This window comes from Cnephaeus nilssonii, assembly GCF_951640355.1.
Source record: "Cnephaeus nilssonii genome assembly, chromosome: 1".
NCBI classification, from domain to species: domain Eukaryota; kingdom Metazoa; phylum Chordata; class Mammalia; order Chiroptera; family Vespertilionidae; genus Cnephaeus; species Cnephaeus nilssonii.
In genome coordinates this window covers 68,643,585-68,664,564 of record NC_137072.1, presented here as the reverse complement: position 1 = coordinate 68,664,564, position 20,980 = coordinate 68,643,585, and the positions used below count along the sequence as shown (strand labels likewise).

Here is a 20,980-nt window from a genome sequence, read left to right as displayed (position 1 = left end):
GAGTGGAAATAACCCACAGCAGGATAAGAGGGAGAGAAAAGAGAAAGAGACTTCATTTTAGAAGAACCGATTTTATAAAGGTCCGGCAAAGGGGAGAATAAATGGAAGCTGGAAAACCCTTGGAGAGAGGCCCAGGTGCCAAAGAAAGACAGAGATCCAGCTGGTTAACCATGAGTGACACATGCTTCAGAGGGGTTAGGGGTTCGTATTATAATCTGGGTTTCATGGAATCTACAACACGAGTTGCTTGTTTGTCCCTGTCTTCCTGACCAAATCACAGGTATCTATCTGCTTCAGCCCAACACTCGCCTCTGCGGTTACATTCCAACACTCCTGCGCTGGTGAGATCAGAAAAGGAGAGTTGGCAGGTGAGGAGATCTTCCCCTTTGAGTGAGTGCAAGGTACAATGCAAACATCTCCTTAGACCTCTCAGGCACATGGCTAACATAACGAAGCGGTGATGTCAGCCTGGCTTCCATCAGGCATCTCTGCGGCTGCCAACCTCTGCTTCCCATGCTGCGCCTCTCTTTGCTGCCCTGGGCAGACAGCGTGCCTGCGGTGGCCATGGGGAGCCCTCTGTCAGCTGTGGCCCCTGCCGGCCTATGTTTGAAGATGAGGCCCCTGGTGTTTGCCCTGCAGGACCTTCTGGTTACCAGTCCTGTCCTCTGACATCTGACCTGCTGTATTAGTTTCTTGGGGCTTTCGTAATAAAGTGCCACAAACTGGATGGGTTTTAAACAAGAGAAATGTATTGCCTCACAGCTCTGGAGGCTAAACGTCTGAAATCATGATGTTGGTAGGGCCGTGCTCCCTCTGACACCTGTAGGGGAGTCCTTCATCGACTCTTCCTGGCTTCTGGTGGTTTGCGGGCAATCTTGGTATTCCTGGTGCAACTCCACTCTATGCCTTCATTCCCTCTTCATAGCACCACATTCTCCCTGTATCTGTCTGTCTTCACATGGCTATCTTCTAAGGCGGGCGTCCTCAAACTACGGCCCGCGGGCCACATGCAGGTGTTTTTTGCTGTTTTGTTTTATTACTTCAAAATAAGATATGTGCAGTGTGCATAGGAATTTGTTCATAGTTTTTTTTTTTAACTATAGTCCGGCCCTCCAATGGTCTGAGGGACAGTGAACTGGCCCCCTGTTTAAAAAGTTTGAGGACCCCTGTTCTAAGGACTCCTTCTAGTAGATTAGGGGCACACCCTACTCCAGCAGAACCTCATCTTAACTCATCACGTCAGCAATGACCTGTTACCCAGATAGGCCCACATTCTGAGTACTGTCAATTAGGCCTTCAACATAGCTTTTTGGGAGGCACACAATGCAGCCCATCACACCTGCCTCACGTGACCATGTTTCATTTCAGGGCCTCTCATGGTAAACTTTCTTTGGTTTTGAAAATCACCTTTTACTTGAAAAACCAAAACAGAAGGCTTACATTTTCCAAGTTCTGATTGTTTTTTTAGCCTACTCCGTTTTTCCTTTGATCATAAACCTCCGGGACAGGCTGTTTTGACACTGAGCAGAGAATGACCATTTCTCCCTGGCTCCTTGAGAGTTCCTGAGTTCTGGAGGTTTCCGTGGGGCGTTGGTTTGAAACCTTAGCGTTTGGGTATGACCTGTACAGGGCTCTTCTTCAAAACGTATCTGCAGCAACCGCTCTTCTTGCTCTGGAGCATTTGGCTTTAAACATGTTTCTTGTCCACAGAATGGGCACCTTGTGATTTTCTTTCATTCCTTCTTCTAAATGTTAACGTTGAATTTCTTGCAAATCCAGTGCACGTTGCATGAAGAAACAGGTCCGATTGCCTTTCATGAGTCAAGAACAGACTGGCCTCTCCTAGGGGCTATAACAGACAAATCCCCAGGCCCAGCTTGGCCACATCCATGGCTTCAACGCCTCATGTCTGACCTCCAAAGGACAGTTTTAGAAGATCAGGGGAAATTATATTGACATGAAGAAGATGGTTCAAATAAGAGGCAGCCTAGCCCAGTAATTAGCAGCATAGATTAAAGAGACTGATCACTTGCTGGCTGTGAACTTGGGCAAGTTACTTAAGCATCAGTTTCATTCTCCTCTGTGAAGAGACGTTATTATATCTGCCTTATAAGTTTGTTGTGCGGATTGAATGGAGCTAATGCTGGACACATGGTTAGCACAGTACTTGGCTCATAGTAGACAGCAGCAATTCTTATTGATGTAAAGAGCTCCTTCCCCCTTTATTTACAGATTGCTTGCTTTACTTTCTTTTCCAACTGGTTTCAGGTTCATTTTTCCTTTGGGGGCATCTGAAGGTCAAGTTTGAGAAAAGGAAAGCAACTATGTTTAAAGGATGTGGATGGAAATCTGAGGTTTCTTTTTTTAAAAAAGAAAGACTTGGACTTGTTTTCATGCAATGTCCTACTCCAGCAGTGAAACTTTGTTTGGGTAGTAGAATTAGTGGAAATAAACTAAGTCAGATATTGGTTAGTAATTTAAATGTCAGGGAATTAAGCCTGCAATGAAGCAGGCAAGGCAAATAGTTTTGTTTGGCTTCAAAAACGCCAACGTTCCTGAAACAATGAGCTCATCATCAAATTCTTCCACACCCATAAAAGAATCTAGAACTTGTTTGCTCACTTTTGCTTTGGTTTCCTGGGCAGCAAAGACTAAATAGAGCAGTGGTTTTTAAACTATAGAATCCATTAGAATCATCTGGAAGGCTTTGTAAAAAAAAAAACAAAAAAAAAAAAAAACAGAACACAAATCCTGAGTCTTAGCCCCAGAACTGTTCGTTTCTAAGACTGGGATGGGCCCTGATAATTTGCATTGCTAATCAGCTCCCAGCTACTTACTGATCCAGGAACCACACTGTGAGAACCACTCTGTGGACTCCTGTGAGGCACTGTGATGTGCTGTAGAGCACAAGGATGTGGGTTCAAATTCGGAGGGCTGTCCTTAGTAGCAGATTGAATGTCTTCCATTTTGAAATGGAAATAATAAAATCCCCTTATTAAGACCGTTGTAAGAGTTAAATAATTTGTCTATAAATCACTTTGTTCACTGCCTGGCATGTATTTGTTTAAAAGATTCTATTTCTTTTACTGTAAGATTTTTTTCATAATCCATGTAAATATTTCTGAATGTTCTGGGCAACCAAGTCCATCAGATAAACAATACTGCTATTTAAATAACTGAAGCAGCTTGAAATCACTAAGATTATACTTCAGAATGCCTGTGGCATATTTGTGCAATCTGGAGTATGTGTCTGGTGTTGTTTAGGTGTGTTTTTCTTTTCTTTTATTTAAATGAGTGGTTCCTTCCCACTTAATTCTTACTGAGTATCAAGTTGCATAACAGATTGGGAATTTCTCTCTAATTTTGCACATTGGAATTTCAGCATGCTTTGATGCGTAGGTAGTACAGGGCAGTGGAAAGGTCACGGCTAGACTGGAAACCCTGAGTTTTCATAATTCATGAAATAATTAGAATCGGACTTCCATTTTGTCTTTTTGCATTCAGAAGCAACCGTGTTTATCTGCATGGCACAGAATCGCCTGAGGGGGCTTCCTGAATGTGTAATGTCTACCTTAACACCTCATGTCTAAGGAATAGGATTCAGTGTGTCTGTGACAGGGCCTGTTTGGATGCATTTTAAAGAATCACTCCACGTGATTCAGAGGCCAGATTCCAAGAAAGGCTAGGAATGGGCTGTAACGGTCATGACCGCATTCAAATTCAGGTGCTGCTGCTTAACTAGTTGTGTGGACTTGAGCAAATTCTCCACCTTCTTAAATCCTGGTGTCTTATATGTGAAATGTGTCACTTTTACTCATTCATCAGGACTGTGATGCCGGTTATAGTTAATGTATATGAAGTGCCTTGTACAGTGCTGGGCCTGAGGCACCCAAATGCTGCAATATTGCGGTGGTTCTTCTAAAATGCCACACATGGAAGGTGGGCACATAGATAAACACAAAGATCATAGAAGGATAGAATTGAAATGAGGCCATTTGGCTCTGGGAATCCATAATACATTTATTAAGCCCCAGAGAAAGAGAATTCTTCCATGATTATGTTGACGTGACTGACTTCTTATAGTGCCTTTAGAACAGGCACATTCACATCTAGTTTCTGATTCGTTAGAATTACTTTTTTAGAATCAAAACTATTTTGGATACTGTAAGGTTAAGTGATATTTGATTGTATTGAAACAAATTATTCAATCTAATCTATTAAATTACTATCAATTTTTACTGTGCCAGAACATTAATTTTCCATCACTTGAATGTGACAAGAGAATGTCTTTTCATTAAAATATTAAACACTTCAGGAGAGCCTAGATAATGCCATAGTAACACAGAGTAACAGAGCTACTATTATTCATTAACAGGATAGGAAAATCAGTTTAGGGGAAAAAACATTATTACTGTAAAGATAGGTTTTTATTCAAAAAGTTAGAAAATACCATATAAGAGCATGTTTACTTGGATTTTTCTCAACGTCTTAATGGCTCTTCTACTGTCTCTTAAGCAGGTTTAAGGTATTTTATTCTTTCTACAGGATGATCTTTCCCAGCTTCCTGACACGGTTCTAATTTGTGTTTAAAATGGGTATCGTGGCAGTTTTCATTTCCATGCTATTCCTGAAGATCTATGTCAGTGGAACTTTCCGAAGAGAATTTATCAGCCACGATTGCACATCCATTAAACAAAGCTTAACAACAGGCAGTCCTAATGGGGTTTTCATTTATGGATCCCTTAGTGCAGAGTTCCCCAAGGACGATGGTCAATATTAATTCAAACAATTGAAGTCTGCAAACCTCCATTACTTCTGTGTGAGATGCAGTGAAACGCTTTGAATTATCACTTGAAAACAAAGAGGATGTAGGAAATTTCCACTTTTTCTTTGCTGTGATGCAGATGCCACTTTAAAACAAATACTCTTCAGAGTTCCAGGGTTAATACTATTTATATTTCTAATTTGTTACACGAGAGGGGAAAAGGAGAGGCCACATAATCCATGGGGTAGCCATCATATTGCCTGCATCTCTCTTGAACCATTCCTGAAGGGAGAGGGTGTGCAAATTCTGGGTTTGTTATTTTTACAAGAGATGGATGGGGAAGTGCATATGTAATATAAACAAAAGTGTCATTTTTGAACTGGTGGGACTTTCAAATATTTCCTTCCAGGTGGGACAGCGTGGGACGGTGCGTGATTATCCAGGCTTTAGCCCGTCAGTGGATGCTGAAGCGATTCGAAAGGCAATCCGAGGAATTGGTGAGTGGTGCTTTATAATTCCTCTCTTCATGTTGAAGCAAGTTAGATTATATTTTAAACTCCAAAAGTGAAATGGTTCAGTTTGCCCAAGTTGGCTTACTCAGTTAGAGAAATTGTAAGATACTTAAAATTGTGAAATAATGAGGAAAAATATAGGGAACCCAGTTTTATTAAATCTCAAAATTTGCCCTATTTACTTAATATTAAATGCTACCATCACCATCACTGCTACCAGCAACAGTAATTATCATCAACATTATAAATCATCACAAATACAGCCCCTGCCAATCCTTCTAGGACCTCATTCCCTAGAGATAAACACTATCTTAAATTAGAGTTTATTCCCATGAAACTTGTAATTTTGTAAAATCATTTTGTTTTGCATGGTCTCAGACAGTATAAATTGAAATCATACTGCATAAATTCTTCTGTAACTTTTTATCCCTTAACATTATGTTTTTGAGATTTATCCATGTTGATATGTTTAGCTCTAGTTCATTAATTTTAACTGCATAGCAGTCTATTAGATTACTATATTGTAAGATGGGAATATTAATGGAATAGTCAAGTTGCCTATAATTCTTTTCTATTACAATATAAAAATACCACATTAAATATTCCTGCTTATGTGCACAGTTGCCAACATTTCTGTAGAATAAAACAATTAGAATTTCTAAGTTGAAGGTGTTTATCTTCAAATTAAAATTATTGCCAAACTGCTCACTGAAATGATTATACAAAATAGCATTCCTAGCAGGAATACATGAGATTTCCTCTTGCTCTATATTCTTATCAATATTTGCTAAGGTCATACTATTCCATATTTCCAATTGAGTGAGACTAAAATGATACCTCATTTGGCCCTGGCTGGATAGCTCAGTTGGTTAGAGCATCATCCCAACATGCCAAGATTCTGGATTCTATCCCCAGTCAGGGCACATACAAGAATCCACCAATGAATGCATAAATAAATGGAACAACAAATCTATGTTTCTCTCTCTCTCTCTCTAAAAATTAAAAAGTAAAAGAATTTAAAATTGCACCTCATTCTGAATGTGTGTTTGTTTCCTCTCTTCTCCACATTCCCATGACCAAATAATCATTTCTGGATTATTTGCTTCTTCTCCCATGATTGACTTCTTCATATCTTTTATCCATTTTTTAGTTGGATTGTCTTCTTCATGATTGGCAGGATTTTTGTTACAAATTTTGGATATTAAACTTTTAAAAAAATTACAGGCCATGAAAATATCTTCTTCCGATTTGTGGTTTTCTTCTAACATTGGTTATAGTAAATTTTATTGCATGTTTATGGGTCTGAAATGGTTGAGAGAGGGATATACATGTTTTCTAGACAGAGATTTGGGTCCAGGTTCCTGCTGCACCAATGATCAAGATTGTTGCTCCCTAGAGAAATCAGAATTCTCTCACAGGAAACAGACCCATGGTGTATGTCAGCCTCTCATGACATTAAATCTGTTCCCTCTGGCAGTAGCTATGATCCTCCTGTGTAGCCATATGCTAAAGCAGGCTTCATAAAGCATCTGAGCTAGATCCTAATGACCTGCTGTACAAGTAAAGGAGTATCACCTTCATCCTGAAGGTTGCAGAGAGCATTATGATTTCAAGCAAGAGATTAATATGATCAGATGCATGTTTAGGCGGTAATATACAGTATGAATTACAAGGAGGTCAAGATAGGAGGCTGTTGAAGTTTCTGGGTAATATATGATGAGCACACAGTGGTAGAGGAGAGGACAAATTCAAGGGATGCAGATGATTGCTACAATGTAGGGAGGAAAGAGGAGAAAGGAGTATAGAATGACTCCCAGGATTTTTGGTTGGATGACTACATCATAGTGTGTCATTGAGGGAACAGAATGAAAGAAAAGTTAGAAAGGAAGTGGAATGATTTCAATGTGGGGCATGCTGAGTTTGAGATACTTATGCGTTTGGAAGTGTCTAGTCATGCACCAACACAGAAGCCATTACAGGTCTAAGTTAATAGTCAGGCTCACAGGACACAACTAGGCTTGACACTAAGTCTATGTTGTCTTAACTGTATAGAAAACTACAAGACCACAGATACAGTGGGGCAGCATCTTTCAATGGGAGACTTAGTAGCTAACCAAGTACAGTTCCTTTTATCCCATCAATGATGTAGAGTGTGTACCATTGATTGTCAAGGTCGTGTATACCCAAGTTGTGTGTGGGTCAGTTTAACACAGAGAAGTTGAGTCTAGCATTCCAATTATTCTTTTGTACCATTCTAGTCATGCAGACGCAGTGCGTGCAGGCCAACTCATAGCTCCCCAACCCAGGTGTATTCCTCTACTGCTAAGGAGGCTAACATGACTTACATTATCTTAATACTATAATTATCAAGAATCTAGTGATCGTGAGGTCTTTCTTGGTCAGGCCAGCATCAGCCCTGGCCAGATGTTATTCTTTACTCAGGTGATTAAGTAAATAGCTGTGGAATGCCTGAGAGAGGTATAGACCAGGAGAGATACACTGAGTGGCCAGATTATTATGATCTCTGAATGCATAATAATCTGGCCACTCAGTGTATACCCTTTTTAATAAAAGGCTAATATGCAAATTGTCCCCTTGACCAGGAGTTCATCCAGCAGGCAGGCCAGCCAACTGCCCATGTCCCCTCCCCCTGGCCAGGCTGGCCGGACCCCACCCATGCACAAATTCATGCACCAGGCCTCTAATATATACACTGAGTGGCCAGATTATTATGACCACCTGACGTTTATAGGCAAATTAGCCATACACTGCATCGTATGGGATATGGAAGCCGAAGGCTTGTTCGAACACCTTTGCTGTCTGCAGTTACCAAGACAAAACATCTCCAATGCACACAGGAACACAAGGATTGGACAGTCGAGCACTGGAAAAAAGTCACGTGGTCCGATGAATCACGTTTCCAGTTGCATCATGCAGATGGCAGAGTGAGAATTTGGCGGAAACAGCATGAAAGCATGCACCCCACATGCAGGAGTACAACCCTTCAAGCTGGTGGGGACAGTGTTATGGTTTGGGGCATGTTTTCCTGGCATGATTTGGGCCCTTTAATTCGTGTGGAACAACGTCTGAATAGCACAACATACCTAAGTATCGTTGCTGATCAAGTTCATCCTATTATGTTGATGGCATATCCCAATGGAGATGGCTTCTTCCAACAAGACAATGTGCCATGCCATGGTGCTCGTATTGTGCAGGAGTGGTTTTAAGAACATGAGGGAGACTTTACCTTGCTTTGGTAGCCCCCACAATCACCAGATCTCAATCCGATTGAGCATTTGTGGGACGAAGTTAAAAGAGCCATCAGGCAGCTGGTTCCACAACCATCAAATCTCACAGAACTGGACAGTGCTATTCATCAGGCATGGTGTCAGATTCCTCGCATCACCTTTCAACATCTCGTGGAGTCAATGCCAAGAAGAATCACTGCAGTACTGAAGGCAAAAGGTGGCCCAACGAAGTACTGATGGGGTGGTCATAATAATCTGGCCACTCAGTATATATATATATATATATATATATATATATATATATATATATATATATAATCCTACCTAATAATAGACAAATATGCAAATTGACCATACCTCTGACACACCCACAAACCACGCCCACAGGCCACACCCACCATCCAATCAGAGCGAGCATGCAAATTAACCCAAACCAAGATGGCTACAGCCACAGAGAGCAAGGTTTCCTAGGTAACAGAGGAAGCCAAGCTTTCTGCCTGCCCTTGCCAGGCCTAAGCCTCCACTCAAGCTACAAAGTTTCAATTATAGAAGGTAAACAAATTCAAACAAATGGCGGCAGAACAGAGCTTGAGAGAGCAGGCCAGGGTTGCCGCCGGCAACAGGGGAAGCAAAGCTTTCCTCACACCCTGGCTGGGCCCACCTGCTTAAGGCAACAAAGTTTCAATTATAACCCCAACAGAAATGGCTGCCGGCCTCGTAGGGAGCCCCAGGCTTGGCTCCGCTCCAGGCTACAAAGTTTCAATTGTAAAAGGAAAATAAATTCCAGATACCAGGGCCTCCACTTGGGTTGCCAGGGGGTGTGGCCGGCTTGCAAACCACCACAAGCCCCTCGCTCAGGCCGCCCCACACCACAAGGGAACCCCCATCCTGATCCAGGACACACTTCAGGGCAAACCAGCTGGCCCCCACCCCTGTACCAGGCCTCTATCTTATCTAATAAAAGAGTAATATGCAGATTGATCATCACTGCAACACACAATATAGCTGCCCCCATGTGGTCAAAGATCCTGCCCCATGTGGACACAAGATGGCCACCACAAGATGGCCAGCAGGGGAGGGCAGTTGAGAGGGACCAGGCCTGCAAGGGAGGGCAGTTGGAGGTGATCAACCCTGCAGGAGAGGGCAGTTAGGGGTGACCAGTCCGGCAGAGGAGGGAAGTTGGGGGCAAACAGGCTGGCAGGCAGAAGCGGTTAGGGGCAATCAGGAAGGCAGGCAGGCAAGCAGTTGGGAGCCAGCAGTCCTGGATTGTGAGAGGGATGTCCTACTGCCCGTAAACGGGCAGTAGGACATCCCTTGAGGGGTCCCATATTGGAGAGGGTACAGGCTGGGCTGAGGGACAACCCCCCTCCGTGCACGAATTTCGTGCACCAGGCCTCTAGTATTATATAATAATATATATTATTATATATTCAGAGATCATAATAATCTGGCTACTCAGTGTATGTGTTTTGGAGTCAGAAATTTGGGTTCAAATTCTTGTTCACTACTTAAAAGCTGCATGACTCTGGCAAGTGAGGTAAGTTTTCTAAGTGTTAGTATCTTCATCTTTAGGACAGTTTAATCATACCTATTCCTAGGGCCCCTGTGAATATTAAATATGACAGTAATTACTAGTAAAAGATGTCTAGTACATGGTGGGTTCTCAATGTCAGTTTCTTTTTTTAGAGGAAAGAGGATTTTGATATCAAGTATAGAGATAAGAAAGAGAAAAGGTACAGGATAGTAACTGAACCTCATACGGGAAAAACATCTGGTCCAAAAGCACTATGTTCCTTGTGCTGCTCCCTCTGTCAGAGAAATATTTAGGCAGTGATTGTTTTCTTCCCCCAAAACTATACAAATAAAGTTAATTTCCTTTTCCAAAAGTCAGGCAAACAAAGAAATAAAGATTTCAACTTGGAAATTAAAAATTAAAATGCCACCCTTACTGGTGTGGCTCAGTTGGTTGAGTTTATCCCATGCACCAAGAGTTTACCAGTTCAATTCCTGGTCAGGGCACATGCCTGGGTTTAGGGTTAGTTAGGGTTAGAGTTTCAGGCTCTATAGCCAGTAAGGGGCATGCAAGAGGCAGCTGTTTCTCTCTTCTCCTCTTCCTGCCTCTCTCTAAAATCAATAAAAACATATTCTAGTGAACTCAATTTTACTCAGTGGTTAGAGCATCGGCTCGTGGACTGAAGGGTATTAGGTTTGACTCCAGTCAAGGGCATGACCTGGGTTGCAAGTTCAACCCCTGCATGTGTGGGAAGCAACCAATGGATATATTTGTCTCACTTCAATGCTTCTCTCTCTGTCTCTTCACTCCCTTCCACTCTCTCAAAAAAAAAAAAAAAAAAAAAAAAAAGGAAAAAATATCTTTCAGTGAGGATTAACAACAACAACAAAAAATTCTAAAACAAATAAAAATTAAAATGCCTTCCTATCTGCATTTGTTTCAGACCATCAATCATTTTCTTTTGTTCACGACAGGTACTAAGCATCTTTGGATTGATAGTAAGTAACATTATTTTCATTTCATTTAGGAACTGACGAGAAAACGCTTATCAGCATTCTGACTGAGAGGTCGAATGCACAGCGGCAGCTGATCGTTAAGGAATATCAAGCAGCATATGAAAAGGTACAATTGATTAACATGGGCAAAATCCAGGTGGGGACATTTAAGAAACAGAAAAAGTTCCAATATGACAGCAATATAGAAAGTCAAAGATATAGGTGTAAGAGGAAGAAGGAAGAGATGAGGTTAGAGAGAGTTTTAGAACATTCATGTTTTCATTCAGGCATCCTCAAACTACGGCCCGGAGGCCACATGCGGGTGTTTTTGCCATTTTGTTTTTTTACTTCAAAATAAGATATGTGCAGTGTGCATAGGAATTTCTTCATAGTTTTTTTTTAAACTATAGTCTGGCCCTCCAATGGCCTGAGGGTCAGTGAACTGGCCCCCTGTTTAAAAAGTTTGAGGACCCCTGTTTTTACATATGTTCATCTTTCACTAGGTGACTTAGAGAAAGAAAAAAGAAGAGTATGTCACACTTATCATTTTGGGTTTTTTTATTTTAGAAACTGAAAGATGACCTAAAGAGTGATCTCTCTGGCCACTTTGAGCATCTCATGGTGGCTCTCGTGACTCCTCCAGCAGTGTTTGATGCGAAGCAGCTAAAGAAATCCATGAAGGTATGAGCCCTACACGAGTCACTTCTGCCCAGGATTTGACTATGTCATCAAAAATGGTGACTTTCTTCCTGTGCACAGTTGAGATATGGGTGTAAATTTGATAGATTTGGGTGTCATTTTGATTCTGTACTCTCCAACTGGTAGAGCAACCCTGAAATGGGAAGCAGTTGTCGAACCTTGAACCCAGGTGATCCTGGGCTGAAAGGATATTGTCATTCTAATTTGTTTGTTTTTTGACCTGAAGAGTCAAATACTCTATTTTATTGTTATTCAAAATGAATGGCACCATCATCAACCCCACTGGTTAGGCCAAAGACCTAGTATTATCTTTGATCCCTTGCTTTTCCTCATCCTTCAGAGCTCCCAAATCTATCTGGAGGCCCATTAGATCTACTCCAAGATTTATAAAAAATGAGAGCACATCTCTCAATCCATTGCTAATATTCTGGTTCACCACATCATCTTCTGACTGGACCACACCAATGGCCTAATTGGTCCCTTTGCCTCCATTTTTACACATCTCACGTTTATTCACACAGAATAGCCAAAATTATTTTTATAAAGTTTCTAGAATCGATTATATTATTCAGCTGCATAAATTGACAATGAATTTGAATACTTCAAATTTAAACTCCTTACCATGACCTTCATTATCCAGCACAGTCTGGCTCCTGTCTATCTCTGTGTCTTTTTAAAATTCTATCCGTTATCAGTCAGGGTTCCCCAGAGAGGCAGAACCAGTAGCAGGAGATATATATTAAGAGATGTATTGCAGGGACTTGGTTACACGGTTATGGCGCTAGCTAGGCAAATCTAAAATCTGAAGGTCAGGCTTGAACTCTTAGCACCACCTTGAGCTGCTGCCCACAGGTAGAATTTTTTCTTCAGAGAAGTCTCAGGTCTGCTCATACAGCCTTTCAACCGACTAAATTAGTCCCACATAAAATATCTAAGATAATCTCCCTTATTTAAAGTCAACTGATAATGAACTTCAGTTATATCTACAAAACACCTTTAGAGCAAACCTAATTAGTGTTTGGTTAAATAACTGAGGAATGTAGCCTGGCCAAGTTGACATGTAACCATCACACCCTCTCCTGACCATCCCAGTTCAACAAAGATCCAGTTTCAGTCCAGCCATTATGTCTTCATCCAAGCTAAAAAGAGTTAAGGGACAAAGAAGGGTTCATCCCGGATCCTTGAGGACTATCAGAAAATGTATGGGGAACTTCATATATATTCCATTGATGAGAGTTTAGTTAGATGGAGAAACCTAGCCTAAGGGAAGCTGAGACACATAGTATGTATTTATTTGGGTAGCTATGTGCTAAGTAAAAAAATTAGGCGTTCTATTACTAAGCAAGGAAGATAAAAGATATATTGGGCCCACTCAGTTTTGCTGTGAAACTAAAACTGCTCTAAAAGTTCATGTATTTAAAATTTTTAAATTAATAATTTTTAAAGGCAAAATATGGGGGCAGGTAGGACTCTACAATGGAGGGACAAGAATTCAGCCTATGTTTCTATGCTGCTTTGGTGTATTTTTAAAAATATATGTTTTTTATTGATTTCAGAGAGGAAGGGAGAGGGAGAGATAGATAGAAACATCAATGATGAGAGAGAATCATTGGTTGGCTGCCTCCTGCATGCCCCTCTCCCCATGCAACCTGGGCATGTGCCCTTACCAGGAATCAAAACGTGACCTCCTGGTTCATAGTTTGACGTTCAACCACGGAGCCACACCAGCCAGGCCATTGGTCTTATTTTTATCAAGTCCTAGTGTAAGTGGCTTCTTTTGAGTCACAGTGTGATTCAGTGATCTCAATATAGACCAAGGCTCAGGAGTAACTAATTCCTAAACCAAGTGGGCCCATTATACATTATTGAGGCTTTAAAATCTCCCTGAATGAAGAGGGTGATACATGCTGACCAACCTAGTACATTAGTGTAGGGATGAACTCATTCAAAAGAATTGCAGAGCCCTTCCTAAATGCAATAGTGTGTTTGAACGCTCACTTCTGATCTCGAATGCCGTAGGCCTTTCCCTTTCTACTATTTCTTCCTAGAATTATTCAGTTGATTTTTGTATTAGAGTATGAAATTTGGGGGGAAATTTGATGTCAGTTAACTCCACATGATTCATATTATTTAAGTTTAAAATATGGAATAGTAGAAAACTGCTTTAGATCCATAAAGACCCTTATGTTGATTTATTCAAAACTCTTCTTTGCATTCATATAAAACAAGATATTAAGACTGAAATGCATGAATTTAAGTTTTTCAAGTGCTCTAAAAACAGATTCCCTTTTTAGGGCACTGGAACAGATGAAGATGCATTGATTGAAATCTTAACCACCAGGACAAGCAGGCAGATGAAGGAGATCTCTCAAGCCTACTACACAGGTCATCCTCTTCTCTGCTTACCTTTACCACCATCCACACGTATATGAGCCAGTGTTGCCTTTCCCAGAAACCCACCAATCTCTTCTTCACAAGGCTTTTGAGAAGGCAAGACATCAAAAAGAGGCTCCATTCTAAAATGGGCTAAGGTCTGTGGGATTTTCAGAGAAAAATTTAATATGATTGAGCTAGACACTGCTACACAATGATGGCATTAATACTTTGCCTTTTGCTCTCAGCGATCACCGCTCAATTGAATCAACTAATTTCATCCATGTAAGAGACTCGAATCATTGTATGTTAATATTATATGTTAAGAGCCACTTAGATCAGCCTCATGACTTTTGGTGGGGAATTAGATGAACCATTTAGAGAGCGTGTTCAGCAATTAGCTGAAGTCCTCATCGCCTGTCGGCTATAGAAAAACTAGAAAGCCCCTGCCTCGCAATTCTGACACTGACGACCCAGGGTTAGCGTGACTTCGCAAGTTAGAGCACAGGCCCAAGCAGGCTCCCCGAACTTCAGAAATGAGCCACGAGAGCAGGTGTTCCCAGGCCACATGCACTTCTAACCAAATGGCTACAAATTGAGGGGTTCTCACTCTTCCCTCAGGCGCAGTAGCTCACTAGAATGACTGATAGAACTCAAGAAAGTGCTCTCTGCGCAATTAGAAGTGTACCATAAAGAATACAAATCAGGATTGTTCAAAGGAAGAGATGCATAGGGAGAGGCCTGGGAGGGTCCCAAATGCACAGCTTCTGTGTCCTCAGGATACAGAGCCCTCCCAGCACATCGATGTATAATTACCAACCAGGGAAGCTCACTCGAGCTTGGATTCCACAGTCTTTATTGGGGTTTCATTACCTAGGCATGATCGATTGGACCACTGGCCACATGATTAAACTCATCTCCAGTGCTCCTCCCCCAAGAGGTCAGGCCGATCTCATGTGGCTCAGAACCTGAATCCTCGAATCACATGGTTGGTCTTTCTGGTGTGACCAGCCCCTGATCACTCGGATCCTGAGTCATCTTGTCAGCAAATACTCAGGTGTGGTTCATGGGACCTGCCAGGAACAACAAAGACATTTCTATTATTTAGTCATTTCCAAGGACTTAGAGGTGACGTACCAGGAACCAGGGACAAATTCCAGCCCACTTCTGTATTATACGACAGCCTCTGTAACCCTCAAGGGAGCCATGGTTTCTGAGTTTGTGTGTCAGGAAGCCTCTGCAGTGGGAGGGGTCTCAATAAGGGCTATACTGTCCCCCTGGTGGGGGTTAGAGAGGCCACTTTGAGAAAGTCTCATTAGAAGGTAAAAACCTCAGTGATAGGTCAGTGACTGTTTCATTGCTGATGTGTTAATCAAGGTCTAGTGAGAAAAACAGAAATGGCAGTCGGTATTTTAACAGAGAATTTGATGTAGAGAATTGTTTGAACACCTTTGGAAGGACTGAAAAAGCAAAAAGGGCACACAGGTGTGGCACAGAGGTATAACTCCCAGGGCTGAGACAACAGAGGAAAGAGGTTGGGGTTTTCAGATACGAGAAGCTCAGAGGAGAGGCACCGTCTTGCAGGTGTTGATGCCTCAGGGGCTGGGAGGAGAGGCTTAAGGAGCTGGAGTCCAGACTCCGAGAAAGGTTCCATCTGGCTGGAGCTGGACCCCCAGGAGGGAGGGGTGCTAAGCGACTTGTCCTAGTAGTCGGGGACAGCTGCTGCTGTCAGGGAGAAAGCCCTTCACGGGGTTGCCATTGACCTGAATAGCAAGCAAGTAGCATGTTCTTCTTTCCTCCTCCTGCCTTCCAGTCTCCCTCTCGTGCCCCCCTCCACCCCCGAATTGGTGGAACCTAACGGGTGTTCAGGGTGGGTACAAAAGAGAAATGTAATTTGTAGAGTCCCAAACCCAGCTCCACAAAGCAGGGTGTAGAAAGGTAAATTTGGAGTAGATGAGATAATTGCTAAATGGGCAAAGTAGGTACATTGTAAGTGTTTAAAAAAATTGGTTCCATTAGTTCCACATATACCAGTAATTTGGTTCCATTAGTTTTTTTACGTATAAAAAATCATCAGAGCCAGGTTCCTTGCTGCTTCCTGGTGTTTCTTAGAAAAGTCACTGCTCCGTGAGGTGACTTGCCACAGGATGGCCCCCTGGAGCCCAGCACTGACAGACGAACAGCCCTGGGATATACGCTCTGTGGAGGCGTGCCTTTTGTCTGTTTTGTTCACTGCTGTAGCTCCAGTGCTCAGAAGAGCGGAAGGCAAATTCAAATATTTATTGAATGAATATCCTCAAGATCCAGATTGGGATCTTAAGAGCCAAGTGACATATCTAGCATTTAGGACTGTGGTTTTGTAAGTATGACAAGCGATAATAGTTCTGAGTCACCGGATGCCGTGATACCTGGGTGAGCTGGAGCTCTCTAAGGCTAAAAGAAATGGAATTGCATGCAGATCACTGGTGAGTAGGGGTTAACGATACACAAAACGCAAAGAAAGGAAACAGTCTCAATTAGGTACAGCCAAGCTTTACAGAGACTCAGGACACAGCAGCCCTGCTCCAGGGACTCAGCTACCGTGTCACTCCCTCAGCATCAGGCATGCATTGTGCCCACCCCCCCCCCCCCCCCCCGCGCTGATGTTTTCATTACAGCAACTCTTTCTCCTCCCTCACTGCTTCTGCTGTTTTTGACAAGGCCGAGTAACTTCTCTTCCCTGGCCATACAGTGTCTGTCTACTCAAAGCTTGTATTTGCCCTTGTTTTCTGGTTATTCTTGGCCTCTGTTTTGTGCCTTATTTCTGGGAGTCTTTTCACTCTTCTGCTACTCTATTGTCTCTGTCTCCTTTTCCTGGACAGCTCACTCCCTGAGGGAGAACATTCGATGGGCTCAGGAAGGCACTCATTAGTAGAGAGCATTATTTTGGACAACACTCTCCCACCCAGTCACCTCTTAGGTTGCTGGCCACCTGGAGTCAGATGCCAGCCCTGTTGCAGTCAGCTGCAGCAAGAGCAGTGGTGCCATGTAATGTGAAATGGTGACCCAGGCATGAGAAATCCATTCAGGGGGACTATCTACTTGGCCCTCATAAAGGAACTAGGCATTGTATTTCCTATTCTTATTTCTTGAAAAATATCTGGGGTCAAGGGAGGTGTGGGGAGGCTACATAAAATGACTATAAGGCCTCATCTAGATGATTCTAAAATGTAAAATACTTCCTCAAATTCTAATACGTGAGAGCTTTATTCTTTGGCTTGATATTTTTAAATAATTATTTTTCTCTAATTAAAGTGAAGAATAGACACAATGATGCCATGACTGTTAGGTAAAATGGTGCCTACCTAATGTTATTATTACTTAGATAATTTATAGTGAATTTTGCTTATTTGCATTGCTCTGCAAAAATTATAGATTTCTTAAAAAGAGACTAAAACATGCTGGAAGAGTTTTGATTTCTACACAGTTCTTGCTACTAGATAACCTCATATCACTTTCTATAATTGTCTTTTATTGATTTAAAAGGACAAGCATTCATATGACTAATTTATAGAGCCCTTAAAGGTGATGCAGGCAGAGTGCAAACGGCCACCGGTGTCAGCTACACCCAGTCATATGACTCCAAGAGGATTAGTGCGGCCTGGATGGAGCCGAGCAGGGACTTAAACTCAGTGCACACTGCATAATAAGCCATGCAAGAGGAGCTCCAACTAGTCAGCCCTGAAACAGGGAAACATGCAGTTGTCATTTGTTATGGAAAAATAGTGTCTTTTAGGGTAGCTTTCTTTTGAGAGCTATCAAATAATACATTCTAGCTCTATGCACCCATAAAACAAATATTACAGTGGCTCAGATAAGATCTAAGTGTATTTCTCCCACATGTAGACAAGGTCTGGAGACAGGCAATTCTAGGACTGGCATGAGAGCTCCTCAGAACTTTCAGGAGTGCAGGCCCCTTCCTGCTTATGTTTCTGCCTCATTTAGATGTAGTCCTTATCTTCATAGTCCAGGATGGCTCCCTGAGCTCCAGGTATGCTCCAGATATGCCTCTACAGACCAGGCATGAGGGTGGAGGAAGGGACTAAGATGGGCGTGAGCCATCCCTTACGGAGATTTCTCAGCAATGCCGCATTTGTCTGCCTTCATTCCACTGACAAGAACTTAGTCATGGAGCTGTACCTCGCTAAGAGGAAAGCTGAGAATGTAGTCTTTACACTGCAGGCATTATGACTTGCTCAAGATGAGGGTTGTTCTATTGCTAAGGAAGAAAGAGAGAATAGAAACTGGAAGGCAGACTAGCAGTTAGCCCACTCAAGCTGCCCCACTGTACGTGTGTTCCTGAGTGCCATTGTCAGATGGAACTGACCATGTTTGATCCAGAATGGCAATTGGTTCTGTCCCTGTGCATCTACCACAACACATACTATGGTAATAGTTACAACAGGGTATCCATTCTCAGAAGAACACCAGGAAATAAAAAAAAAAAGAGCAAGGTTTATTTTATCATTTTATCAGATATTCATTTCTGGACAACGTGGACATTTAAACGTTTCTCTGGTTTATAATAATATTTTCCAGTTTGTCAAGGCTTAATTCCATTCTTATGTGGTTTCAGTGTATAAGAAGAGTCTTGGAGATGACATCAGCTCTGAAACATCTGGTGACTTCCGGAAAGCTCTGTTGACTTTGGCAGATGTAAGGTTTATCTTTTATTTTTTAATTCCTCAATTAGCTGCATGCTCATTAAAAATTATTAGGGAGTTTAAAATAACCAAACGGAGACAATGAGCTTGCAATTTTCCTTGTGAAATGATTCACTCACTTTGTGTTTGCATTGCCACGGAGCAGTATAATGCTCAACCACCATCAGGAAAATATAACATCTTCATGTAACAGAAAAATCTTTTGGTGGTCAGTATATGGATTAAAAGTGTTTAGATCAGGTTTCACAATACATTAGAAATGTTCTGATAATTCATCTGACATAAAATAATTGTCCATTTCTATTTTAAGTATCTCCATTTTCAGAACATGCTTATTTTTATCTGTACTCCAAAGAATAAATATTCCTTTTGTTAGCATTTAAACTAAGTCAGAAACATAATACAGACAAATTGTCTTCAGAGATGGGTATATTAGTCTCAGGATTAAAAAAAAATATAACTTGTAGCTACTTCATCCTTATGCCTTTGGAAGAATTGCTAAATCACTCATCACCATGTGACTAAATGATTCCACACTTTGCTGTCTCTTTTTAGGAGGCTCATGACTTTATAATAAAGGTGGGCAGTGTCAAGGATGAGCTGTAATTCCAGGTGTGTGTAAGAGAGGAAATAAGCCCGTCCCAATGGCCTCTTTCAGCTGATTTACACAGCCTGTAACGTGTGAGGGAACCCCACCGGTGGTCTCAGCCTGGGGGCTGAAACAGCACTTGTCAAACAAAGTGAGGCATATGCCACTAAGAAACAAGTTACCCTAATTTTTGTTTCAGTTATTTCAAATCGTGAAAACCTTAGGAGGGTACCCAATTTATGGGGCATTGCTGCAAACGTACACCCGCAGAGGCTTATATTCAAAAGTGCACGTCTATGTGTGTGCAAGGGCACATACTCACAGGAGGCAGCAAATATTAGGGCTTCCGGGCAAGGTTTCAGAATCAAACAGACCTGGAATGGTATGCTCCTCTGTTGCCTACTAGCTTTACTAGTATGTGTCTGGACACATTACTTTAAGCCTCAAAGCCCTTGTTTTAACATGTGTAAAATTAAAGTAATAACAGTACTAATGTCATAGATGCTGCAAAGATAGATGGTAGATAGATAGATGATAGATAGATAGATAGATAGATAGATAGATAGATAGATAGAAAGAAAGATAGATAGATAGATAGATAGATAGATGATAGATAGATAGATGATATGAAGTACTTAGCACGTAGAAAGTGCTCAGTACATGGTAGTGGTGGCTGATTATTATTATGCTGACAATCAGCATTTTTATGACTGGAGCAGAGTGCACAATGAGAGAACAAGCCGGCAAACAAACTAACAGTAGAGAATCAGCAACACTGAAAAGAAGCAAATAAATCATGCAAAAGTCAGACAGGCATACGAGGATCTATTTGAAAACAGGAACAAATGCTTTTTTAATATTATAGCCAATATTTCATTCACCTATCATTTTCAGAGTAATTCAGGCAATCCTCTTTCCCTCTCCACCTCCTGTCTCTATGAGCTGAAGTGCTTGCACATGAGCACATACTTAGCCACAGAGGCTTCAACAGCAGAGCTGGTGGGGACCTTTGAACTGTTTTTTTTGTTTTTTTTAATTAGACTTTATTTTTTAGAGAAGTTTTAGACTGACAGAAAATTTGAGCAGAAAGTACAGAGGGATCCCATATGCCGTTCCTCCCGTCCCCTCACTATTTCTCCTATTACTAACATATTGTGTTAAAGTGGTACATCTGTTACAGTTGATGAATACTGATACGTTATTATTAACTAAAGTCCGTAGTGTACAATAGGGTTTACTCTTTGTGTTATACAGCCTATAAGTTTTGACAAATGCGTAATGTCATGTATCCATCAGGACAGTATCATTCAGAATGGTTTTACTGCCCTAGAAATATTCTGTGCTCCAACTATTCATCTCTCTCTTCCTCCCTCCAAACCCCTCACAACAACTGGACTTTGTACTGTCTCTATGGTTTTGCCTTTTCTAGACGGTCATATAGTTGGAATTATACAGTGGGTAGTCTTTTCAGACTGGCCCCTTCACTTAGCAACATGCTAAGTGTCTTTTCTTGGCTTGATAGCTCATTTCCTTTTCATCGCAAATACTATTCCATTATATGGGTATACGATAGTAGTATGTCT

At 41.6% G+C, this 20,980-nt stretch overlaps 1 protein-coding gene across 1 annotated transcript in view; it reads left to right on the top strand.

Annotated features, from left to right (window-relative positions):
* The window catches only part of ANXA3 (annexin A3), a 51,690-nt gene that overhangs the window by 12,924 nt on the left and 17,786 nt on the right, over window positions 1-20,980 (top strand). The window contains exons 3-7 of the mRNA XM_079771736.1: window positions 5,175-5,262; window positions 11,066-11,160; window positions 11,601-11,714; window positions 14,027-14,117; window positions 18,721-18,800. Coding sequence (XP_079627862.1) covers window positions 5,175-5,262; window positions 11,066-11,160; window positions 11,601-11,714; window positions 14,027-14,117; window positions 18,721-18,800 — 468 coding nt within the window. The remainder of the gene's footprint in view (window positions 1-5,174; window positions 5,263-11,065; window positions 11,161-11,600; window positions 11,715-14,026; window positions 14,118-18,720; window positions 18,801-20,980) is intronic.